The sequence below is a fragment of the Phalacrocorax carbo genome, chromosome 5, assembly GCF_963921805.1.
Source record: "Phalacrocorax carbo chromosome 5, bPhaCar2.1, whole genome shotgun sequence".
In the NCBI taxonomy this organism is placed as follows: Eukaryota; Metazoa; Chordata; class Aves; order Suliformes; family Phalacrocoracidae; genus Phalacrocorax; species Phalacrocorax carbo.
The window spans coordinates 58,894,880-58,915,055 of record NC_087517.1 but is presented as its reverse complement, the minus strand read 5'-3'; the positions used below and the strand labels follow the sequence as shown (position 1 = coordinate 58,915,055).

Below are 20,176 nucleotides of genomic sequence, written 5' to 3'. Positions count from 1 at the left end.
TGTAGAGCTCAGATGTATAAGTTTACTCACAGAGCGTTGCTGCTTTGGCATCACCGCAGCAGCTGGCATCAATCCTGTGCAGCGTCAGCATCAGTCCCCATGTGAGGAGCCAGGGCTGTGGGGTGCTGGTGGTGTGGGCACTGCTGCCAGTGACCCTCTTGCAAAGGGGCTGCTGTCAGCCTTTCAGCACCCTCATGTCAACTAAGCTTTCTGTTTAAATGTGCCGAGATAAATAAATAGGTTGTCGATTCTGCACTGTTGGGGCTGACCCCGTTGCATAAGTCAAGGTGAGAGGATGGGGCTGGCTGCAGCTCACAGCTGCTGGGGGCCAGATCCTGCCTGCGCCGTTCCCTGCTCAGGGCTTTGCAGCATCCCGCAGGGGAGAGAGAAAGGAGAAACCGTGGTGCTGTGGTTTAGAGCAACTCCGCCTGCTTGGCATTTTCATTGCTTTCTTTCCATGCCACCACCCCCCACTCCACCCCCACCCTGCCCCCTAATTAATCTCAGTTGCTGCAAGGGGAATGTCTTTACCTGGCTGCTTTCAGCTCTCTTTTTCTTCTCTCTCCTCCACATTACTTTGGGACTCTTTCCAAAGTATTTTTACCTGGCCTTTCCTGTCAGAGACAGGAGTGTTTCGCTGAAGCTGGCCAAAGGCTGATGGTGTCGTGGTGAACAGAAAGTGTGAGTCCGGGATGTGTCGGTGGGGGAGGGCAAAGTGGGGTCAATGCCCCAGCTCCTCCCAAACGTTAGGAGTGCCCTGGAATTTAGGCTTGATATAGATCTTGGGCTAAGCTCTGCTTTTCTTGTGCTTTATCTAGCACATCAAAGTCTCTGTTAACTTAACAAGAACCAAACCCATGTGGGGTGTTTCTAGATCCATACTGTCATCTCTGAGGCAGAGCTGTGTTTTCTCCTGCACCTATTTCTTGCAACAAAGAACTTGGAAAGCATAAGGTTCAGGTGAGTGCCTGCTGCCTCAGCTGTGCTGCTGGAAAGATGCGGGCCCTTCTGGGGGAAAAAAAAAAGAAAAGAAATTTTATCATCCCTGGTGAGAGATGATCTATCACTTAAAAACTCACGGTTGTAGTGAAAGAAACCCACGTGTGCTGAGTCCTGTTACAAAAATCCCCTGCCCTATTTTATCAATTAGTCTTTATAGTATGAAAGTATATTAAGTTTGTTAATGTGTTCACGTTATACACTGTAATGTAATGAGGTAGTGGAATTTTACTGGGTACTTTGGAATTGTTCATGCTTAAGTAAAACAAGCTAAAGGACAGCCCAGCTCCAGAAATAAGGACTTTACTTCTTGGCAGCCTAGAGCTTCCCATGAAGGATAAAGGATACCCCTGGACAGCTAAGATAACACCAGCATCCTCACCCTCTAACATGTCTTTGAAACCCTTCCAGCATCGTCTGACATCAGAGATAAGTAAGTACAGCAAGACTGACTCCAGTGATGTCTGGGTCAATAGACAAGCAGCAAGAATGCTGCAAAACTATAGTTGCTTTGCAAAGTTTTACTCTGATTAGTAACCAGTAGTGTGGATGCTAGTGATTAGTCAATTCATGCTGTACCCTAATGTTTGACCGGTATAGGAACCCTGTGTAGAACCACATTTGGGGTGCCCCGATTTGGCTGGGACAATTTTTGTTGACTGTCCTTACCCTTCCTGGGGACTTGAGTAGACAGTGACGTTGCAGATAGGTGCCTGCAATGCTTTGGTGAGGCCAGCGGCATCCAGAGCCTGCTCTAACCCCACTGGCCCCAGGCGTAAGGTAGCAAACCTCAATGTGGCCAGTTGCACAGTCCCCTGTGGGGCAGTGGCATCCAGGACCGCATGGGTGCTGGGCAGCATTTACCCACCATGACACTTCAGACTCCATATCCAGGCCAAAAAAAGCTGTGCCTTCAGAGGCTGGCTGGGAGGTGCGCTGGCTCCTGGGGCTGTTTGCAGCCTTGCCTGTGCTCTGCCATTCTCCTTTCTGCCCGTGAGGCTGCTGGGGGTCTTTGAGAGCCATTGGATGCCTGCAGCTAATCTGGCTTTCAGGAAAGGCAGTGAGGAGGAACGGTGCCAATTTATTCCCTTAGACCGAGCCTGAGATCTCCCGCGGTTGTTTGTGCAACGTATTGCAATGTGCCCAACCCCTCCTTTACTCAGCAGCGTCGCTGGAGTACCTGCTGGTCTCCAAACGTCACCAGGCTCTGGTTATAAAGTGCAGGCAATAGAGCATCTCCCCAGCACCATCTCCCAGAGAGGTGCGTCTTTGAGAAGCAAGCCGCACGCGGGTGGAAAGATGTTTTATTCGGGTATCCTGACAGAGCCGAGTAGAAAAGAAGTGGAGATAAGGGAAGCAGCATCCCTTCGCCAGCAGAGGAGGATGAAGCAGGCAGTTCAGTTTATTCACAAGGATTCTGCAGATCTCCTCCCTCTGGATGGGCTGAAGAAGCTGGGTACTTCAAAAGATACTGTAAGGCTTTATTGTGTTTATTTGAAGGAGACTTAAGAAGCTGGTAGGGCAGTGTCTATTTCTTTTCTTCGTGCCATTCTTCTGTTAGGAGGAGAAGTTGGTTGTTTGTAGAAATGGATTTTAAAAATAAGGCTTTTGTATGTAAAAAGAAGGGAGTAGAAATATGATGCTGTTTATCACCGGGGTTTCTTTTTGCTAGTAGGTCCTTCAGATGCCTGACACTTGGATCTAAAAGCTTCTGATTTTTTTTTTTACATTTAAATGAAAATGTGATGCTGTTTTGTGTACAAAAATCCTCTCTGAATCAGAGTAAATCAAAATGGCTTCATATAATACATACATACACACAAACATGTTTGTGATGGATGTATATGCACAACATATAATCGTAGAAAATTTGGTAAAATGCAGTAACTAGTACTTCAAAATATAAAGCTGCCAAGATTACACTTTGATTAGGATTATATATATATGTTTGGTTTTTTTTCTTTTAAATGAAGATACAAAATTCTAGGTTTTAAATATTACATATGCAGTGATCCATGTGATCCTGTAGCTGACATACAATATTCTTCGCTATGTCCAGCGGCTGGAGGGCATTTCTAAATACTATTATGCACAAATGTTTGAGTTTTCTCTAATGAAAAATGATACTTAAAGTAATATCAAAAGTTCTGATGTAAGGAACAAAATCTAGAAAATATATCCTACAGAGGGAAGCTCCTTTACTTTTTTGCCCAACTGTTGCAAAATTCTTGCACCTTGTAACACACAGTATTTGCTTTCTTCAATGCTTGGTACAGGTCCATTGGAAAAAGTAAATCTTTTTCTTTTCAGTTGGGGTAGTTTTGTTCTGTCACAGCCTTCCTGCTCAGATAGGTTAGGCTTGGCTCTGCCTGGCTGAGATAAATGGAATGAGTTGGCTGTTCTCTGCAGCACACATGGAAGTGATTTTTTTGACATCCCAGATGCTTTGCAGTTGCAGGCAGGGAGTGAAGCTCCTGCCTAGGGAAAGGCTCGGAAGTAGCTTCCTGGTCACCACGGAATGGCAGCTCTCTGTCAGGGAGCTACAAAGTGCCTTTTCAGAGCATGGTCGTGGTGTTATTACTATTATCTGTAGTCTAAATAATATGTCATGGCTCAGTGACCCACAGTGTGTGGGGCTGAGACCCTGATGACAGGGGTTTCTGGCCTGCTCAGATGACAGAGACAACAGGTATCAGGAGTGTGGGCCACTGGGTACTGAAGTCCTTGTTCCCTGCAGCAGCAAGGACCACATTTGGCCCAATGCCAGGGGCAGCGCATGGGGCTCCTCGCCATGGCCCTGGTCACAGAAACATCACCCAAGGTTTCCTCCCTGCTCCTGTGCCCACACCAGCTGAGCCGTGACTGTAGCATCGCCCCACCTGCACCCACAGTCCCTGCGAGGAGGATCCACATGGGGGGAGGCTCTCTCCAGGGATGTGCCAAAGCCCTGGGGAGGTCCACAGCTCCTGATCCCCTCCAAGGACAAAAAGGAGGTGCAGCATGGCAGAGGTGTGCTGCCCACCCCAACTACCCTGGCTGTGGTGGGTCTCCAGCCCAGGATGAGGTGACAACTGAGCTGGTATGGGCCACCCCACTGCAAAACCACCTTGTCCCCACACCACAGTGAGGGGTGATAGGACAGTGAGCACATGTGGCCAGGGCTTGTGTTGGCCACAGCTTCCTGCCCCATGGTATGCGTATGGAGAGCCCCCAGAGTGACAGCACTGGCACATGAGCCTGTTCCCACAGCCCCAGAGAAAACGCCATGAATTTGAGAGTTGTTGCAGTGAAGCAACACTGCCAGAGTTGTCCCCAGAAGGAGTGGGAGGTTGTGTGTCTCTGAGACTGGAGAAGAATCAAGAGCCTCTGAAATGTTGGCCCCCAACTTGGCATATCCCCACCAAGAGGTCTAGGGCCAGAGGGGTTGACCTGCACAGTCAGGAGGCCAGCGGTCTTTGCCCAGGGTGTTTGCACACCTTTCTTGTGAATAACTGCACACCTCCTAACAAAGCAGCACGTTTTTGTGTCTAAAGCTGTGCTACTGCTGTGGTGACGTGGGTGGAAGGGCTTTTGACATGACGGACGTTATTAATGCAGGGTTTCCCATGGGGGTTTTCCAGCAGCCTTAGCAGGAGGTGAGAGGAGGTAACAGCTCCACAGAGACAGGGACAGGTAATGAGGACAGACTCTGTCTGTCAGGGTTACAGCTGCCAGCAACCACTCTGATTCTGGGGAGAAATCACTTCTTTTTGGCCATGTGCAAGGGATGCTGCACACAGTGAGGCGGCAGCAGATCACTGGGGCAGGTGTGCTGGCATCCCCCAGCTTGTGTGCCATTACTGGGTTCCTGAAGCATCTCTCCTGGCGATGCCCCATCTAGGCAGATTTGATAAATACTTGTTGTAATTATCTTTGTTAAGCCTCTGATATTTTTCAGTGTATTATTCTGGGTTGGACCGAACTTTTCTAGCTCCTTGCTCCCTTTATGTATTCCACTTTGTTTACCTAGTATAAGACCAAAATATAGCATAGCGTACATTGGATTTGGCAAATGTAGGGCTGGATATACGGAGAAGAAATGGCTTTGTTTTGATGCCTCACTATTAGCCTCCTCCCTGAAGCCCAGAAAATCGGTGTGAGATGGTTGTTAGCTGGCATTTGGGCTTCCTGACACTGTAACCATGACCCCCCGCCTGACTTGGGCAGGATGTGCTGGCAGTTGGCAGCCCCTCCTCATGCTCTGATACCTGAGAGCCACCAGACTGGTTTAGAGGGACTTTACCTGAAACAGTCCTGCATCACATTACAAGCTGGAAAACAAAGTTATAAATAATAACAAAGAAAGCATTTTACCCTCCTAAAATGCCCTCAGTCTCCCCATGGCACCTGGGTCCTCAGCGCAGCTTGGGGTGTCCCCGTGGCCTCATCCCCTGCTCCTGTAGCTGGTGCAACATTGCCGTGCATCCAGTTTCCCCAGCTTTCCCATGGTGTGCTCCCCAGAGTTTGATGCATCTTGGTTAAAATGCAAAAAACTTTGATGTTGTGTGCACTGTCTTGATCAGAGACCTGGCCACTCCCTGGGCACCCAGGGGTCACAGGGGAGCAGGAGGTGTCTCTTGTCCCACCTCATCACACTGTGAGAGGGGCTGACAGCGCATGAGCACAGGCTGCTGGTAGAAGAGGTGTATTTGGATGAATGATGGGAAGAAGAGAGAGAAATTGGTTATTTCTTGGGATGAGCTCCACTGGTGTGTTAAAACTCCTTTTTTCTCCTGTCTAGGTACAGAAGAGAAGGCAAACCTCCTGAGATGGGTTTGGGGAGGGGAGGAGCTGGCATCTTCCCTGACTTTGATTTCCACCTGAGTGAAACTGTTGTTGACAGGTCTTGTTATCCCCAGATCTAGAAGCCAAAATAATGGGAAACCTGCCAGAGAGATGGATACTGCAAGCTGCAGTGATACACTCACTTATAAATTAAAGAGGACAAAACCGGACAGAATTATTTGTAGTTTTGACTGTCCAGCAATAGCTGATGCCTCCACTCACTTCTTTTAGGTTTCTATTGTGACTTTTTTAGGGGACTGTATGTTTTTGCAAAGTCTCAGGGATGGAAATATTTTATGAAAAAAATCTTGGTTTGCATTTATATTTTGCTGAACAATACTAGGAAATAACTTATTTTTTTTCCACTTACATGATGGTATGTAACATTTTATTTTTTTAATAATACTTTCAACAGTTTGTGTGATGCATAGAAAGACAGTACCAGATAATCTGGGTTACTTCAAACACCAGTCCTGGCTGTGTGGCCAGACCACACTGGAGGGAGAACATGGCTGCCTTCTCCAACACTGTCATGGGAGGTTTTCCTCCTTTCCTTCCCTCCCAGACACAGTCTACTTGCAGTTTTCCAGCAAAACGTGTGTTTGCAAATGGCCCCTGGCACATTATCTGTTTACCAAGTATGTATCCATCACTTGAGTCAGCTCCATGACTAACATCCCTCACTCAGTTGCACATGAGAGTCAAGGGAAATACAAGTTAAAGCAAACTAATTAATAGCCTGAGACAGGATCGTGCTGCAGGGAACCTTTTCAGCCCCTTCTTGCTAGATTATATCTGTACTGGAGCATAATGTAAGCAACATTTGTCCCCCCAAAGGCAGGATTTGCTGCAGCTTTCAGAAGAGCAAGCGTCAACAAAAGACAGTCCTGTTTGTGGTGGTAATTCGCGTTCACTGAGTGCTGGATTTTTTTCCTTTCAGTGATGGATCCCATATAGAATTCATAAAACCAGGGCATGAGAAAACCCACATACGTAACTATTAACAGTCCATAGGAGAACTTTTAGTAAAAAAAATTAGGTTTAAATCAAGGGTAGATGACAGTTAAAATAGTAATGATGAGTGTGGCGGTGACTTGTTCTTCTCCAGCCTGTTCTTTAAAAGTCATTTGGCAATGTGATTGAGGCCAGGCAGATCAGAAGAGCACCCAGACTGTCCTGGATAATGTCGGTCAGAAATTTCTCTCAGTCCTAACTGAGCAGGGCTGGGCGCAAGGAGGTGACCACTGTGCAACAGGCTGTCTTCTGGCCAGCTGGGAACTTCACTCATCTGCTTCTCCAGTCCCCTATCCCTTCATTAGGTTTTTTGGATGATGAGAAGAATTAATCCTCCAGATGTGTGCCTGAGTTGCAGCCAAACGTGAAGGGTAAGAAGGACGTGCCATCCACTGTGAGCAAACCCTGGCTTGCATTTTTGCTCAGATGAGGAGTCTTGGAGGGGATCACAGTGCCAACTGTGCACCTATGGCTTCTGCCTCATATAAGGGAGCCATCGCTTCCAAACTGATTTGCTTGTCCTTCTGCACAGGGTCCATTATTAGTAGAGCAATTCTGCCTGTCTTTAATAGAGTTAAGTAACACTGGTTTCTTCTGTTCAGTCTCACTGGGAAGGTGGTGGTCACCAGCGCAGTGCTGAAGCTTTGTTACTTTTTGTGCATGAAGAAGGCAGTGCAATGTTGGATCTGATTTCTCCCCATCAGGGGGAGTGTGGCTACGTTACTGCCTTTGCACAGGATGTGCTCTTTAGCATGCTGGTCAGACATAGCGCCTGCAACCGAAAATGATCATGAAAATTTATTTCAAGTTGCAGGTTGTATGCAGAAGTAAGAACAGTGAAAGTGGGGAAAAAAGGAGATTATGTGTCCTGGTGACCACTGGTGTTGGCTGTATCTACCCAATCTCATCAGCCAGGTTCAGTTTAACTGCCTGTGTTAACGCCTACAGCAGGATCTGAAGCATTAACGTGGTTGCAATTATTTTAAGATGATGCCAAGTTGCATTAGCCTTTTGTAAGTGCTGTTATTTAACATGCCACACAGATTATTTTAAAGATGTAGTGCTGCGCATGAGGGTGTGCGCTGGCCAACTTGGGGAACCACAGCCTGAGTTTTTCAAAGTTATCCTGATCCCATTGAAATTCCCTTGGGATGAGGAGGTTTGCTGGTTTAGATGTCTCTGCAGACACACAGGCATATTTAATATGAATGCAAAAATTCAGGAGTAAGCCATTAAGAAGGTCTAACTATGGACAAATTAAAATCAGAAGGAAAGGGCAGTAATGGGAGGGGAGATTTGCTGGGCAGGGAATTGAGCAGATAATCAAGCAGCATCATTTCACCTCTAGCAGAGTATGTGCATCCATCCATGATGAACATTAAACATAAAAAGGCTTTTGGGAAAGCAGTTGGAGGAGATTTTTGAAAGGCAACATGCTTCTCGCAGAGCAAGTGGAAATGACAAAGAAAGTGAGAAGCCGCTGTACAAAGCATTGTGGGTTCCCAGGAAAATACCTACCTGTCTACCTCAGACGATTTTATCTCTTCCCTCCTCTCATTTTGCTCCTATGGCATGGCATGCAGGATCAGTCCCATTTACTCATCCTTAGCAGCTAAATACAAATGGGGAGGGAAGAGCCATGTGGGGCAATTTTAGATCAAATTCTAATCTAAAGGTCAGACTAGGTCTGACAATAGCTACCATCTGTAGTTCTCTTCTTGCAGCTGGGCCTTGTTCACTCACACCTGTAAAAGCTAATGCACAGGCACCTAAATTATCTTCTTAAATTAGGGGTCTGTTCACACAAAGAGCATTGCCACAGGTGGAGGCTGGACACAGGTATTTCCTATGCCAGCAATGCCAATGCTCAATGAAAGCATCTGTGTTCATTCAGTAAATCCATATGCCTTTTTCATACTTAGCTGGTACATGTAATTGGAAAGGTAATGTTACCTCTTAACTTTTCACATTACTGCAGAATTCCTGATATCTTTGTCAACAGATGAAGGCAATTACAGCTGAAACACCAGCTTGGAAAATCCTGACTTGTTTTGATTCCTATATGAAATCAAATTTTGAACTTGAGTTTGGGAAAAGAAAATCATTCCTCCAAATTCTGGTTAAAGTTCTGAAAGGATTATTCACTTTCCAATACAAAGTGGTTCTACTTAGTCAAAGCCAGGTAAGCCAGAGCTGGCAGGAGAGCAAATAGATGTAGGAAGAGTACATGCAGTCTGGGATCAGGGAGACTGAGACTTTAGGGCATCCCTCCTGCAAGAGAAGTGCTGGCCCATGGGCACCACAAGCAGACTGGCGATGGAGGTCATGGCTTTCCTTTGACTTCACCCTGCTCTTCTGTGTGTGTTTTTTCTTAAAGCAACCACATAATATCCTGCAGAAGCGCCTGATGGAGACAAATTTATCAAAAATACGAAGCAGCCGAGGCAGCTGGACTCCAAAGAGTGATATCTCAGCGCAGACCAACAAGCTGAATCCAACCAAACTGGCCAGCTCAGGGAAAACAGAGCATGAGGAGCTCATAGTGGTGAGCTGCCAGGTAATAGTCCTTCCCCAGCCTTCTGGGTTTTTTTCCCCCCAGATTTTATTTCTGACAGCCTCAAGCTGTGCCCTTGTTCTCCATGTTTCCTGATTAGGGCTGCACTCCACCAGGGATGTGGGGATGCTTTCCCTTTGCAGCTTAGAGCTGCTGTGGCATGGGTGCCCGCCTGGGTATCACAGAGAAAACTGGTCTGATGGATGTGTTCCCTTGGACATCAGGATGGAGGGAGTAGCCGGGCTGGGGAAGCATGCTGTAACACTGAGGCGTAATTATCCATGGTGAATCCCTGTGCTCACAGCTTATTTTTTTTACCTCAAATGCCATCCCTTTTTTCTTTCCCCAAGAGTAATTTCTCATTTCTCCCTCTTACTCTCACGACCTTTTGTATTTCCCACTCTCCACAATATCCCCTCCTTTCTGAGGCTGCCCCTTCCACTCTCTGCAGGGGCAAACTTTGCTGGGAAGGGGTGAGGAACCAACATCATGTTGTTTAGTAGCACCACCTTATTCAAAAACCATCTCAAGAGCAAACTCTTGGGTGCCTGGGGTGGAGAAGGCTATACCTTGTGGGCACTGAGTGTGCAGTGGAGCGGAGATGGGCTGGTGTGAGATGGGGCATTTCAGTGGGGACCGGAGGGTGTGGAGCAGAGACCCCAGATACCCTGTGCTCATCCTGCATCCCACACATCGTCTCCTGTCTCTGCTTGCTCTTGCAGTGTGCAGGGAAGGAGCTGAAGGCTGTGGTGGACACTGGCTTGCAACACAACCTCATGTCGTCTGCCTGCTTGGACAGGCTAGGGTAAATATCCAGTTGGATTTCTGTTTTGTGGGAACTTGTGGCACCTGGCAGCACAGGCAGTGCTCCTGGGACTGGGGCTTCGCTCACACCAGAGATGGCTATTCTGGAAGGGAGTGCTTTGGGCTGTGTCTGGGCAAGCCCCTGAGCCTCCTGTTGTAATCAAATCCTGCCTTATTCTTAAATGTCTTTGCAGTGAGGTGAAATAGAAAGCCACTTGTACCAACATATTCACTTCTGAGTAAATCCCTTCAGAAGGTTGGATGCAATTGTATTTTTTTCAGTGCCTGCCTGTTTGTCATTCAGTGCCGTGTGAAACAGCTGAAACCACCTCGGCCTTCTGTGTCCCTGGGGCAGGCGTGAGGCCGGGTCAGCCCAGCCCAGCTGCCTGGCGAGGCAGGGACCTGGCAGCTGGATGTGCTCCTGCTGGGGGCTGCAGCGCCAGGTCTAAAGCAGCAGTGTGGTTGTGTACGTGCATGTCCTTGAAATTTGTTGTCTGCTGCTACTCCCAATAAAGGATTTCTCCCAGTTGAAGGGAAATACATTTACGAGGCATTAGAGAGCTGACTGCCAGCCATTTGCAGCAAAACTGCTGATTTCCAAGGAGCAGGATCAGGCAGCAGTTTACAGGGTATCAAGGGGATTTTGGCACTTTATTCCCATGGAGTCATTGCTTTTTATCACTGACCTGCAGTGATTATGCAAAAACCAATTGCAGTTGCTCCCTGACCACTACTGCATGGCGCTGAATGAATGGTGCCTGTTTTCTGTCCAGACAGTAATTACCTCTTTGCACAACAGTGTTTAGTGACTGGAAGGTGACTACACTTACTACAAGCTTGTCACAAACTGTGGAGCTGCTCAGCCTAGCTTATGGATGATAACGGTGCATTTGGAGGGGTCTTATCTTGCAAGATTCTGTATTGGCTGCTCAGCATGTCTGAGTTGCACAATGATGCCCTGTGATAGTTCATCTGCTTTCTGTGTTACTCACATGTCCAGTGTAGTTTTTGCAGCACCAGCCTGCTTCAGCAGTCCTGCCCTTCAAAGAGTGCTTAAGAAATAGGTTAGAGACAGTTTCTGCTCTCACATCACGGAGATTCCCTCCTGATTTGAGTGAGACCGCTTTTGTAGCCATCAGCTGGACAGCTGCAGTTAAAAGACCCCTGTCCCTCCCCATCGGCAATGAGTGAGCTTTGGTTCCTGCTAGGTGGGACCTCATAGACACCAGGGTGTGCAGGAGCCACATTGCATGTGCAGGCAGACAGCAAGGCCAGAGTGATACCCCATCCTGAATGCCGAGGCATGCAGCAGGCAGGGCTGTCTTGCAGGCAGCTTCCTGCAGCTCCTTTGCTGTTTCTGTTTGCGGGGGCAGAAGCTAAAGCCAGATTAACAAAGTGGGTTAAAACCAGTGCTTTGATGCCTGGCTCACTCTGCTGTCACTGCGTTAGGTCCCATTGCAACAACAGGCACTGCTCCAGGATGTTTTACTTCAAAGCAGTCCAGCATGTGTGGCAATGATAATACATGAGTTTTATTTAAATCTAGCTCTGGAAAGCAGCAGGGAAGAGGCGTGCTAGGTGATTTTGCTCTTGCTCCTGCCAGAGCAGGAGGGGCCCTGCAGCGTGCTTTGCTGGGTGCTGCTGCCTGCAGTTGAGGCTCAGTGGCTCTGGGGACAGGCCCTGCTGCTGCGGTCTCTGGGGGCTCAGGACCTAAAAGCAGCGTGTGTGTGCCCAAAGCACGGGCTCAATTCCTGCCTTCTTTTTAAAAAATCTTTTTGCATCTTGTCATGGTGCAGTTCAAGCTCTTCCCCTCACCTCTGGTTCTCCTCACCCCGCTGCAGTTTCCTGGCCAGCTTTCAGCCATGCATTGCCCACGTGCTATCTGTCCGTCCTTGAGTCAATCTCAGCTGTGATGAAGTGCTTCCTTGAAGGTGGCTTTACTCTGTGTCCCCTCCCCCCAGAGGGCTGGTTTCCCCTCAGGACAGTTGGACAGGCACACACATACATGTGCTGCTGCAATGCAGCTCCACAGAAAAGTGCCTCAAAGAGCTGAAAAGTGATACAGCTTTTATCTGAAGGAGAGACCACCGCCTCAAACTGCCTTTCCATTAGATTCTTGTTCAGTTTAAAAGGGAAACTGAAGCTAAATAATTAATCAGTGTTGTCAGACTAGTTCATGCGGTGTAGATAGAAGAAACAACTGTACCTAAGATGTCCCTGACATCCTTTTTTTGCATTTCTCAGGCTGAATGTGATTTGATCTGTCCCCATTTCCTTTGAATAAACCCAGCAGCAGCACCTGCTAACAAGTATGGATTGGGTGTGCTGCCCTGAATGTGAGGCATAGGGACACTGTGTCAGCAGCTCCACTGGTGGGAGCTGGAGTGGAGTATCCCCTCCTTACACCCACACTACATTAGAAACAATTTTAGATCAGCAGCTTCCCCAAGTCTTGAGGAAATGTGGCAAAAAAGATTCCTTGGGTAAAAAGCAAAATCCAGCAAGGAGCTCTGCTTGGGGCAAGGGCTGATGCGGCCCCAGGGCTGTGTTGTGGGTCTTGCAATGGCCTGACGTGGGTGTAGGCTGCTGGCTGTATGCAGAGCATCACAGAAAACCTGTAAGGAAAGCAGCTTTCCAATAACAGCATGGTAATACGAGCAAGCTAAGAGCACTTCAGGAGTAAGTACCCTCCAAACACCGTTTGCTCCTTGCCAGAGCAGCCAAACCACGGCCATTTCATGTCAGAGGTGTTTTCAATGCACAGGTTAAAGGAGCATCTTAAAGCACTCCCTGGCGAAGACAAGGTGGTTTCATTGCCGCACAAGGTGAGAGCGATCGGCCAGATCGAGTGCCTCGCCCTCACAGTGGGAGCGGTCCCTGTGGAATGTGCTGCCCTCGTCGTGGGTGAGTGTGTGTGGGCTCCTCTGATCCTCTGGGTGCGGGCTGAGGCTCTACTCTCTCTTACCCCAGAGGTTAGAAATTAAGCTTCAGAAACATGTTAAAATTAAAATAGAAATACTGCTTTTCTGCAGCAAAAGTCCTTGTTTGGCCCTTCAGAGGGAGGGAGGGAGGATGCATTCAGCAGGGCTGTGCTGGCAGCATGGGGCTTGCGCTCTGCTGTGCCGATGGAGTGACCACCGTGTATCTCTGCAGGTGCATCCGCCTGCCCTTGTTCGATCATGTTCCCTTCCAGAGTAATTCAGTCCCTTTAGAAACTGGGTTTTATTTAGCAGAGCAGCCATGAAGGAAGGATGGAGACACTAACAAAAAGCATGGGAGAATGTTTTGAATATATGAATCTGAATGTTCCTATTTTTCAGAAGACAATGAGAAACCCTTCTCCTTTGGGCTGCAGACACTGAAATCTCTGAAGGTAGGGTTTTTCCAGCAGGGCTTTTACACCTGCTGGGGAGCTGGGAACACTGTGAATTGCAATTTTCCCTCTTACCTAAAGGCATTTATTTTCTACAGTGTGTCATAAACATGGAGAAGCACCATCTCGTTCTGGGGGAGACAGACAGGGAAGAAATCCCGTTTGTGGGCAGTGACAGTGCTGCGGCAGGAGAGCAGTAAGTTGGTTGGGGGGGTTGAGCTGTGCACAGCTGAGCCTGATGGCAGTGCCCCTGGCATGGCCACACAGGAGCCCCCAGACCCTTGCTGCAGGTGAGTAAGAGCTCATCGGCACTGGCAGAAATTGTTTTCATCAGCTTATAGGTTTTTGGAATCATCCCTGGCTTTTTCAGCAGCCTTTTTCAGCTTTTGCTGCTTTTTGTCCAGTAAGCAAAGGGGGTGTCTGAAAAAACACCTTAGGAAATGTACTTTTTGGAGGTCACTAGGAAGACTCCTTGAGCGCTGCTTTGAGAGTGTTCCCAAACAAACCTTTTTCTGGAAAATATTTACGGAACAAGGCAAATAAACCCACATGAATGTTTTGCAAAGTGCAGGACAGAGAGATCCTGCCTGGAGATAACCGTGTTGCCACTTCTCCCTGTGCTGTCCTGGACTTTTTCAGCCTTATCTCCTTAAAGAAAAAGAAACCTGTGCTGTCTGCTCTGGTACCTCCTAAATGTGTGTAGCTTGTGACAGCTGGCTTTGCAGGCAGGCAGGCAGCAGGCAGGGCAATCCCCCTCTTTCTGGGCACTGCACAGGGCTCCTCATTGAGCAGTGAGAAGAAGAGATGTATCACTGGCTCCTGACTCTGACTTATGAAACCAGCAGGCACCAGGTGCCTCAGAGGGGGATTTGCACTTATGTGTCTTTTCGGCTTTGCAGGCAGCGCTTGTGGTTGCTCAGAGATGACCGCTGTGGACACAGCCATCTAAATGATGTTTTCTCACTGCATAAGAAAGTGTCTTTGGCAAATGACGTAGGGCAGAACCTTGTTTAGCTGCCTGTCATGACAAGCCACAGTAATTTTGGATGTCCTGCAGCCTCCATGCAGCTTAAGCCTGCTGTGCTGGGTGTCACTGAGGTCAAGGAGCCTGGGTAGGAGTGGGGAAGGAGCAGACTTTCCTCAGCTAATTGTATTTATGCTCCTAGGGGAGTACACGAGGGATGTATGCACTGGTGCAGGGAATCAGAATCAGAGCACATGTGCACCCGCCGCGTACCCCAGCCAGCCACTGGCCATGGGTGCTGCCAACGTGCGAGCCTGGGGAGCGCCTGGTACAGCACCACAGGGAGACTGTACTGCAGTGCAAGCCCACAGGATGTTTTCCCTAGCTTCTTTGGAACAGGGATGCGAGAGGCATCACTGCAGTGATGAAATATTTCTTGGTGCTGCATTCAAGGCCAAATTTTGCTGCTTTTTTTTTTTTTTTAAATGAAAACTGCCTATTTTGTTGAATGTCTTTTCCTTCCTGTTTCAGCAGTTTGGAGGCATAAAGAGAAATTGAAAAACCATCCCCACACAAGACCTTGACATCAAAGAAATCCTGTGCAGCTGTTCCAGATGAAATAGCAGCGCACTGCTTTGAAAACATTTACACTAGGCTACAGTTTGAGTAGAGCTAAATGAAATCCTGTTCAGTAGCCAGTAATTTAGAGATATTGTCATGTTTATCTATGGGTTTTGAGAAACAAATGTGTGCTTATTTTCTGGACTTTTCTATATAGTGTTCTCTTTATTACAAACAGTTGGGAAAACCGTATGAATTTCTTCTGATGAAAAAAAATACTTTTTATAGTGGCCTCATATGAGTAATTGTATTTAGTTGTGATTAGAGGCTATCAGGGTGAAATTTTTATTAATGATTTTTCCAGGGGCTAAGAATTTATATTCACTTAATTGATATTGCCACATTCAAATAGCCATTACCAGGAAATATCTCAGAGTAAAATAACAATGGTAATACCACCTAGGAATTATAGTTCATCCTGTTAGCATAGTATTGTTGCCATGTAATTAGGGATGCAGCTGCTGGCTTGATGAGAAAGAGCAATTACAGAGTTATTAATGGGGTATAGGCTTCTCTGCAGTGGCATGGCAGAAGCACAGAAACAGGGTTTGGGAGGGCTCCTGGGGTGATGTCCTGCAGCCCCGACCTCACCATGGGGTTGGTGCCGGCACAGGGGCAGCACATCATGGTGCTGCCTCGCTGGGGCTTGAAATCCCCTGGGGAGGGAACCTCCAGGCAGGTCTCACTGCCTTCCTAGCAGGAGTAGTCAGGAAAATTAATCATTGTATTGAGCCAAAAAGCAATGAACAAGCACAAAAGTATGTTGTCCAGGAAGCAGCAGAAACAAAGCCTCACTGGTATGTCAGGAAACAAATGGGCACAATGCGCTCTCAGCTCTCCCCTGCCACTGGGGCTGGTGCCTCCGCCTGCCTGCCCAGCACCCAGCCTGAAGCACCAGCAACACCTGGGCTATGTGCTGGTGGAGGTTATTGACTCCAGTTGGACTTTAGTGATGCTGCCAGAAATGCCATATTTTTTACATCTATTTACAAATTGCCTGGGATCTTAAGTACAACACTAACCTTGATCACCCTCAGGGCAGGTGGAAATTTTCACCAGGACAAACATTTCATTTGGTGTTACTGTCCTGTAGCACCAGGGTTGCTAATTCACATGCTGCTCGCATGCAGACCAGAACAAACATATGGTATTGCTTGGGGCAGGGGGGGAGCCTGGCCTTGTACAAAAGCAGCTTCTAGATTTTTAAAAGCTTATGGGAATTAATGACTGTCATCTGCTGAAGAGGCATCTTTAAAATTCAGAGTAATATCCTTGTGATGTCGTGCATCTGCCGGTGGCCAGTCCTGCTGCAGCTGCATCCACAAAGGCCAGCGGTGGGCTGCAGGAGCGGGAGTGCTGCTCCAGCAGCTCTTAGCAAAAGCCCTTTGGCCCCAGGCAGGCACAGGCTACAGCATGGCTCAGCTGGGCTGTGGGGTCTCCTACAAGGTCCAAGTGGCTGCTCATGCACTTAAGCCACCCTGCAGACATTAATGTACCATTCGCCCAGGCATCCCGTGGTGCGTAGCGTCAGCCGCAAGCACCATTGCCATCACTGGCATTTCCACTTAGGACCAGTAACCCCTGTCACCTCGTGGCCATTGGCTCAGGTCGGAGCCTGTCCCACGAGCCAGGTTCCTGCCAGCTTTAGCCAGTCTGTGCCCAGGAATGCCATCTCATGCCTGCCATGGCATCTAAGCTGGAGCTTTATCTCCTGCAGTGGGTTTGAACCTCTTTTCAATATTGGGTATGACTAGCAAATCTGAACTATCCATATTTTGAGCTATTTTCTATTTTGGTGATAAGTTTTAGTGCTTTCTCTACATACAGTATTTTATATAACACAGCTATATATGTATATATATTTACAGGGTTGGGCTGCCCAGGGCAGTCCCACTGATGTGTTGTAGAAATGTTTCACTAAATATTAAATATATTTGATTATTTAATATGCTATGAGTTTGTTATTTTGGTACTTTTTTCTGTGCTTATTACTGTGCTAAATGTCAAATTAAATCTAAATAAAGTTACATTGTTATTGCTGTTTACTTGCTTGTACGCTGGATATGCTGGTTATTTGTTTTCAGTGCACATCTCATCTCTGTTGAGAACAGGAGTTCATTTCGCTCTTTATCCTGGTGGGGTTCCACAGTGCTTTTGTGCTTCTGTTGAGAATTGCTATCAGACCGTACAGAGAGCAGCCGTGGAGACGTGATAACTGGGCAAGCTAAATGGCATGCAGCACTTGTGGTAAAATGTTAGCATTTGAAATCCCAGCTTTTTGTTGCCATGCATCTCTCTTTGAAAGATGGTGTCAGATCCTGCTTGTGCTGCTTTGAGTTTTACCCTTTGGAAAGCTGAGTTTTTTCTGCTGTGTTTGGCTAGCTTGCTGGGGCAATGCCAGCCAGTGTAGGGAAATACAAAGGCAACTTTGTAAACGTCATGAGGCTAGGAAAAGAAAGTGGTCAGAGCAAAAGACAGATAAGGCATGCATGCAATAGGTAGGTGGCCACAAACAGAAGATCAGAAGCCTGAGATCAGGATCTTCCCCAAAACTTTGAATGTGGATTAAGGAGCTTGTTATCTCTGCCTGGGTAGGCTTTAGGCTGATTAAGCAGTAGTTGATCTCTCACTCTTACTTATGAGAAATTATCCTTTTACCCACTCAAAGCCCCACAGCAAAACCCTTTGGTGGAGCAGCAATACTCCAAGCCCAGTAGAAGTGGCTCTGCTCAGCACTGGGCTGCCTTTCTCCAAGCACAGAAAGAAACCAGACTCCAGCAATGAAGTGGAGAAAAAATGAAGAGGATAAATGTACAGGCAAAAATAACTTCTTGTGCTTCCTGGAGCTACTATGTGTTTCTAGACTTAGACTATTCCCGATGCTAGAGAGCAGAGTCCTAGCACACAGAAATGAAAAATCAATGGGGAAAAATTTCATCCCTTCTGTGCAGAGTGGGGCTAGCTCTGGTGCTGGTGGCCTTTCAGAGGTAGCTCCTGTGAGTGAGATGGTCTGTAAGACAGGACAGCTGCTATAGAAGACAGGCACTCGCCTCAGTCCAGAGAGATTCTGGATTATGGGAGGTAACATCAGATCTCTCTATCTACACAAGCACTTGCATGGCCACAGAGGTAAATGGTAAAGTAGCTGAGTGCTGCAGACCAGATCAGCAGGTCCTGGGTGCTTGCTCCTGCTTATCTCCAGCACAGATGTGCACCTATGCACCTTTGGCAACCTCTCCCTGACATGGGTTTGCAGGAAACCCAGGCATGGCATCACAAACAAGGGGCCTGCTGCCCCTTGGCTGGTGGCAGAGAAGAGGGCAATGCGTGAAACAATCTGGGATGAAAAGGATTCAGGAGATAAAAAGGCAGCTGCAAGTGGATGTTATCAGAAGTCCCTGGGGTGGTGGAGGGCTTTGTTGAATGATTTATGACCCAGCTGGTGAATGCTGTCATGCTGCAAACAAACACCTTGCAGGTAAGGACCAGCAGAAGCCCCCCCCACCCCAGCAGCCTAAGGGAAAGAGAGCCAGATGCTCTTTGGCCGAAGGGCTCCTCAGCACTATATCTTGTGCTCATGCAGTCAGCAAAGCATGGTGGGACAAAACACCTTCACCCCTCCAATGTCTTGTCTTCATTTTGGTCATGCCTAAAGCAGAGATGAAACATGCAAAGAGGAAGATGTTAACAGGAGCCTTAGTGGGTCCATTGTAGTGCTTCAAAAGCTGGTGGAACATGCAGGATCTTGATGCTTGTGCTCCTGCAATTAAGACGGCCCATGTAATTAAGACATCAATGTTTGCTGAAAACTTTAGAGATCTGGACAGCTGGTGGAGAGTGGCTGCCAGGCTCCCAATTCATGTCTATATTTCTTTGTAAGTGATGCACTCGAGACTATGCAGACAGGCAGTAGCAGAGCAGTAGCAGAGGAGGAGCACCCTGGGGCTGCAGAGTGTGTAGTGGGGCTCTTCCTGTGCTTCACATGGGTCCAAGCAGCAATGGAGCCAACCATCCAGTTTAACTCTTTCTGGGTTGGCTGCTCTGCAGCAACACTTGCTGCTAATCTGAGTGGAAAGTCAGAGGACATTGCCAGGAGTAGCCCTAGAAAGACATTATTCACATGCATTTTGTGTCCTGGTGAGATCCACTACTGTTTTTTCATTGCCTTTGCCAGTAGAGCAGCTGATTAGACGAGACCCACTGGGGTGTCTCTGAACAGCTATCTGCAGAGTAATCTGTTTTCTAATAGTGCTCTAGGGAGGGCCTTTTTATGGGCTTTTCTGTTACTGTTTTGCTGATGATAATGTGATGTTCAACATGTTGCAAAACCAAGTCAGATTCATATGTCTCAGAAGCAAATAACTAGATGACTTATTTCAATATAAACATACATTTTAGGGCTGTACATTGCTTGGTTTATTTTAAGGGGCAAACATCAGTTGAGGTCCGTATTGCTTTATCACCTGCTCGCTTAATGGATGGAGGTGAGGTATTGGGTTTCCATCAGTTGAAAGCCTGCTCCTTTTGGTAAGCTGAGTTTTCAATTTTTTCCATTTTTCATGGGCTATGTACCACTGGGGCTAGCTCAGCCATATGCTGGTTTCCTCCTCCTCCTCCTCTGTTAACAACCACATTGCTGATAAAAGGCTACAGACTCCGGAGATGATACTGTAGGTATCGGTGACATTTCACTAGAGATGGCTTTGCTGAAAAGGCAATTGATTTAATGATTTCATTACTAGAGCAGTGCTGCCACCACTACCCTAGGATGAGACTTCATCACTCTCAAAGTGGGTGTGAAGACAGTCAACAACCTAAAAATACCAGGAGTTCAGGAATAACAGGAAGCCACATCAGGGGGAGAACTAGCTGGGGGGACGCTGCAGGGACTTTCTCTCTTTCTTTTTTTGAGAGCTGCAGGATCGATGCGTGGAGCTTGTGAGAGAGCAATCAGCACAGTGGCTTCCCCCACCATGAGACGCAGTTGGACTCTCCAGAAAAGCATCTCAGCTCACGCAAGGGG

The 20,176-nt window shown here is 47.5% G+C and overlaps 1 protein-coding gene across 2 annotated transcripts; it reads left to right on the top strand.

The window, feature by feature from the left end:
* The first annotated feature begins 1,911 nt into the window (after positions 1-1,911).
* Positions 1,912-17,193, top strand: NRIP3 (nuclear receptor interacting protein 3). Of its 2 annotated transcripts, none has more exons than XM_064452682.1 (7): positions 1,912-2,472; positions 9,215-9,394; positions 10,114-10,196; positions 12,960-13,099; positions 13,516-13,568; positions 13,667-13,764; positions 15,067-17,193. In XM_064452682.1, exons 1-7 carry the CDS (start codon positions 2,137-2,139, stop codon positions 15,077-15,079), a joined length of 903 nt encoding a protein of 300 aa, XP_064308752.1. In that variant the 5' UTR covers positions 1,912-2,136; the 3' UTR covers positions 15,080-17,193. The 2 variants fall into 2 exon arrangements, with proteins under 2 accessions (XP_064308752.1, XP_009513123.2); XM_009514828.2 differs by having other exon boundaries at positions 15,064-17,193.
* The last annotated feature ends 2,983 nt before the right edge of the window (positions 17,194-20,176 follow it).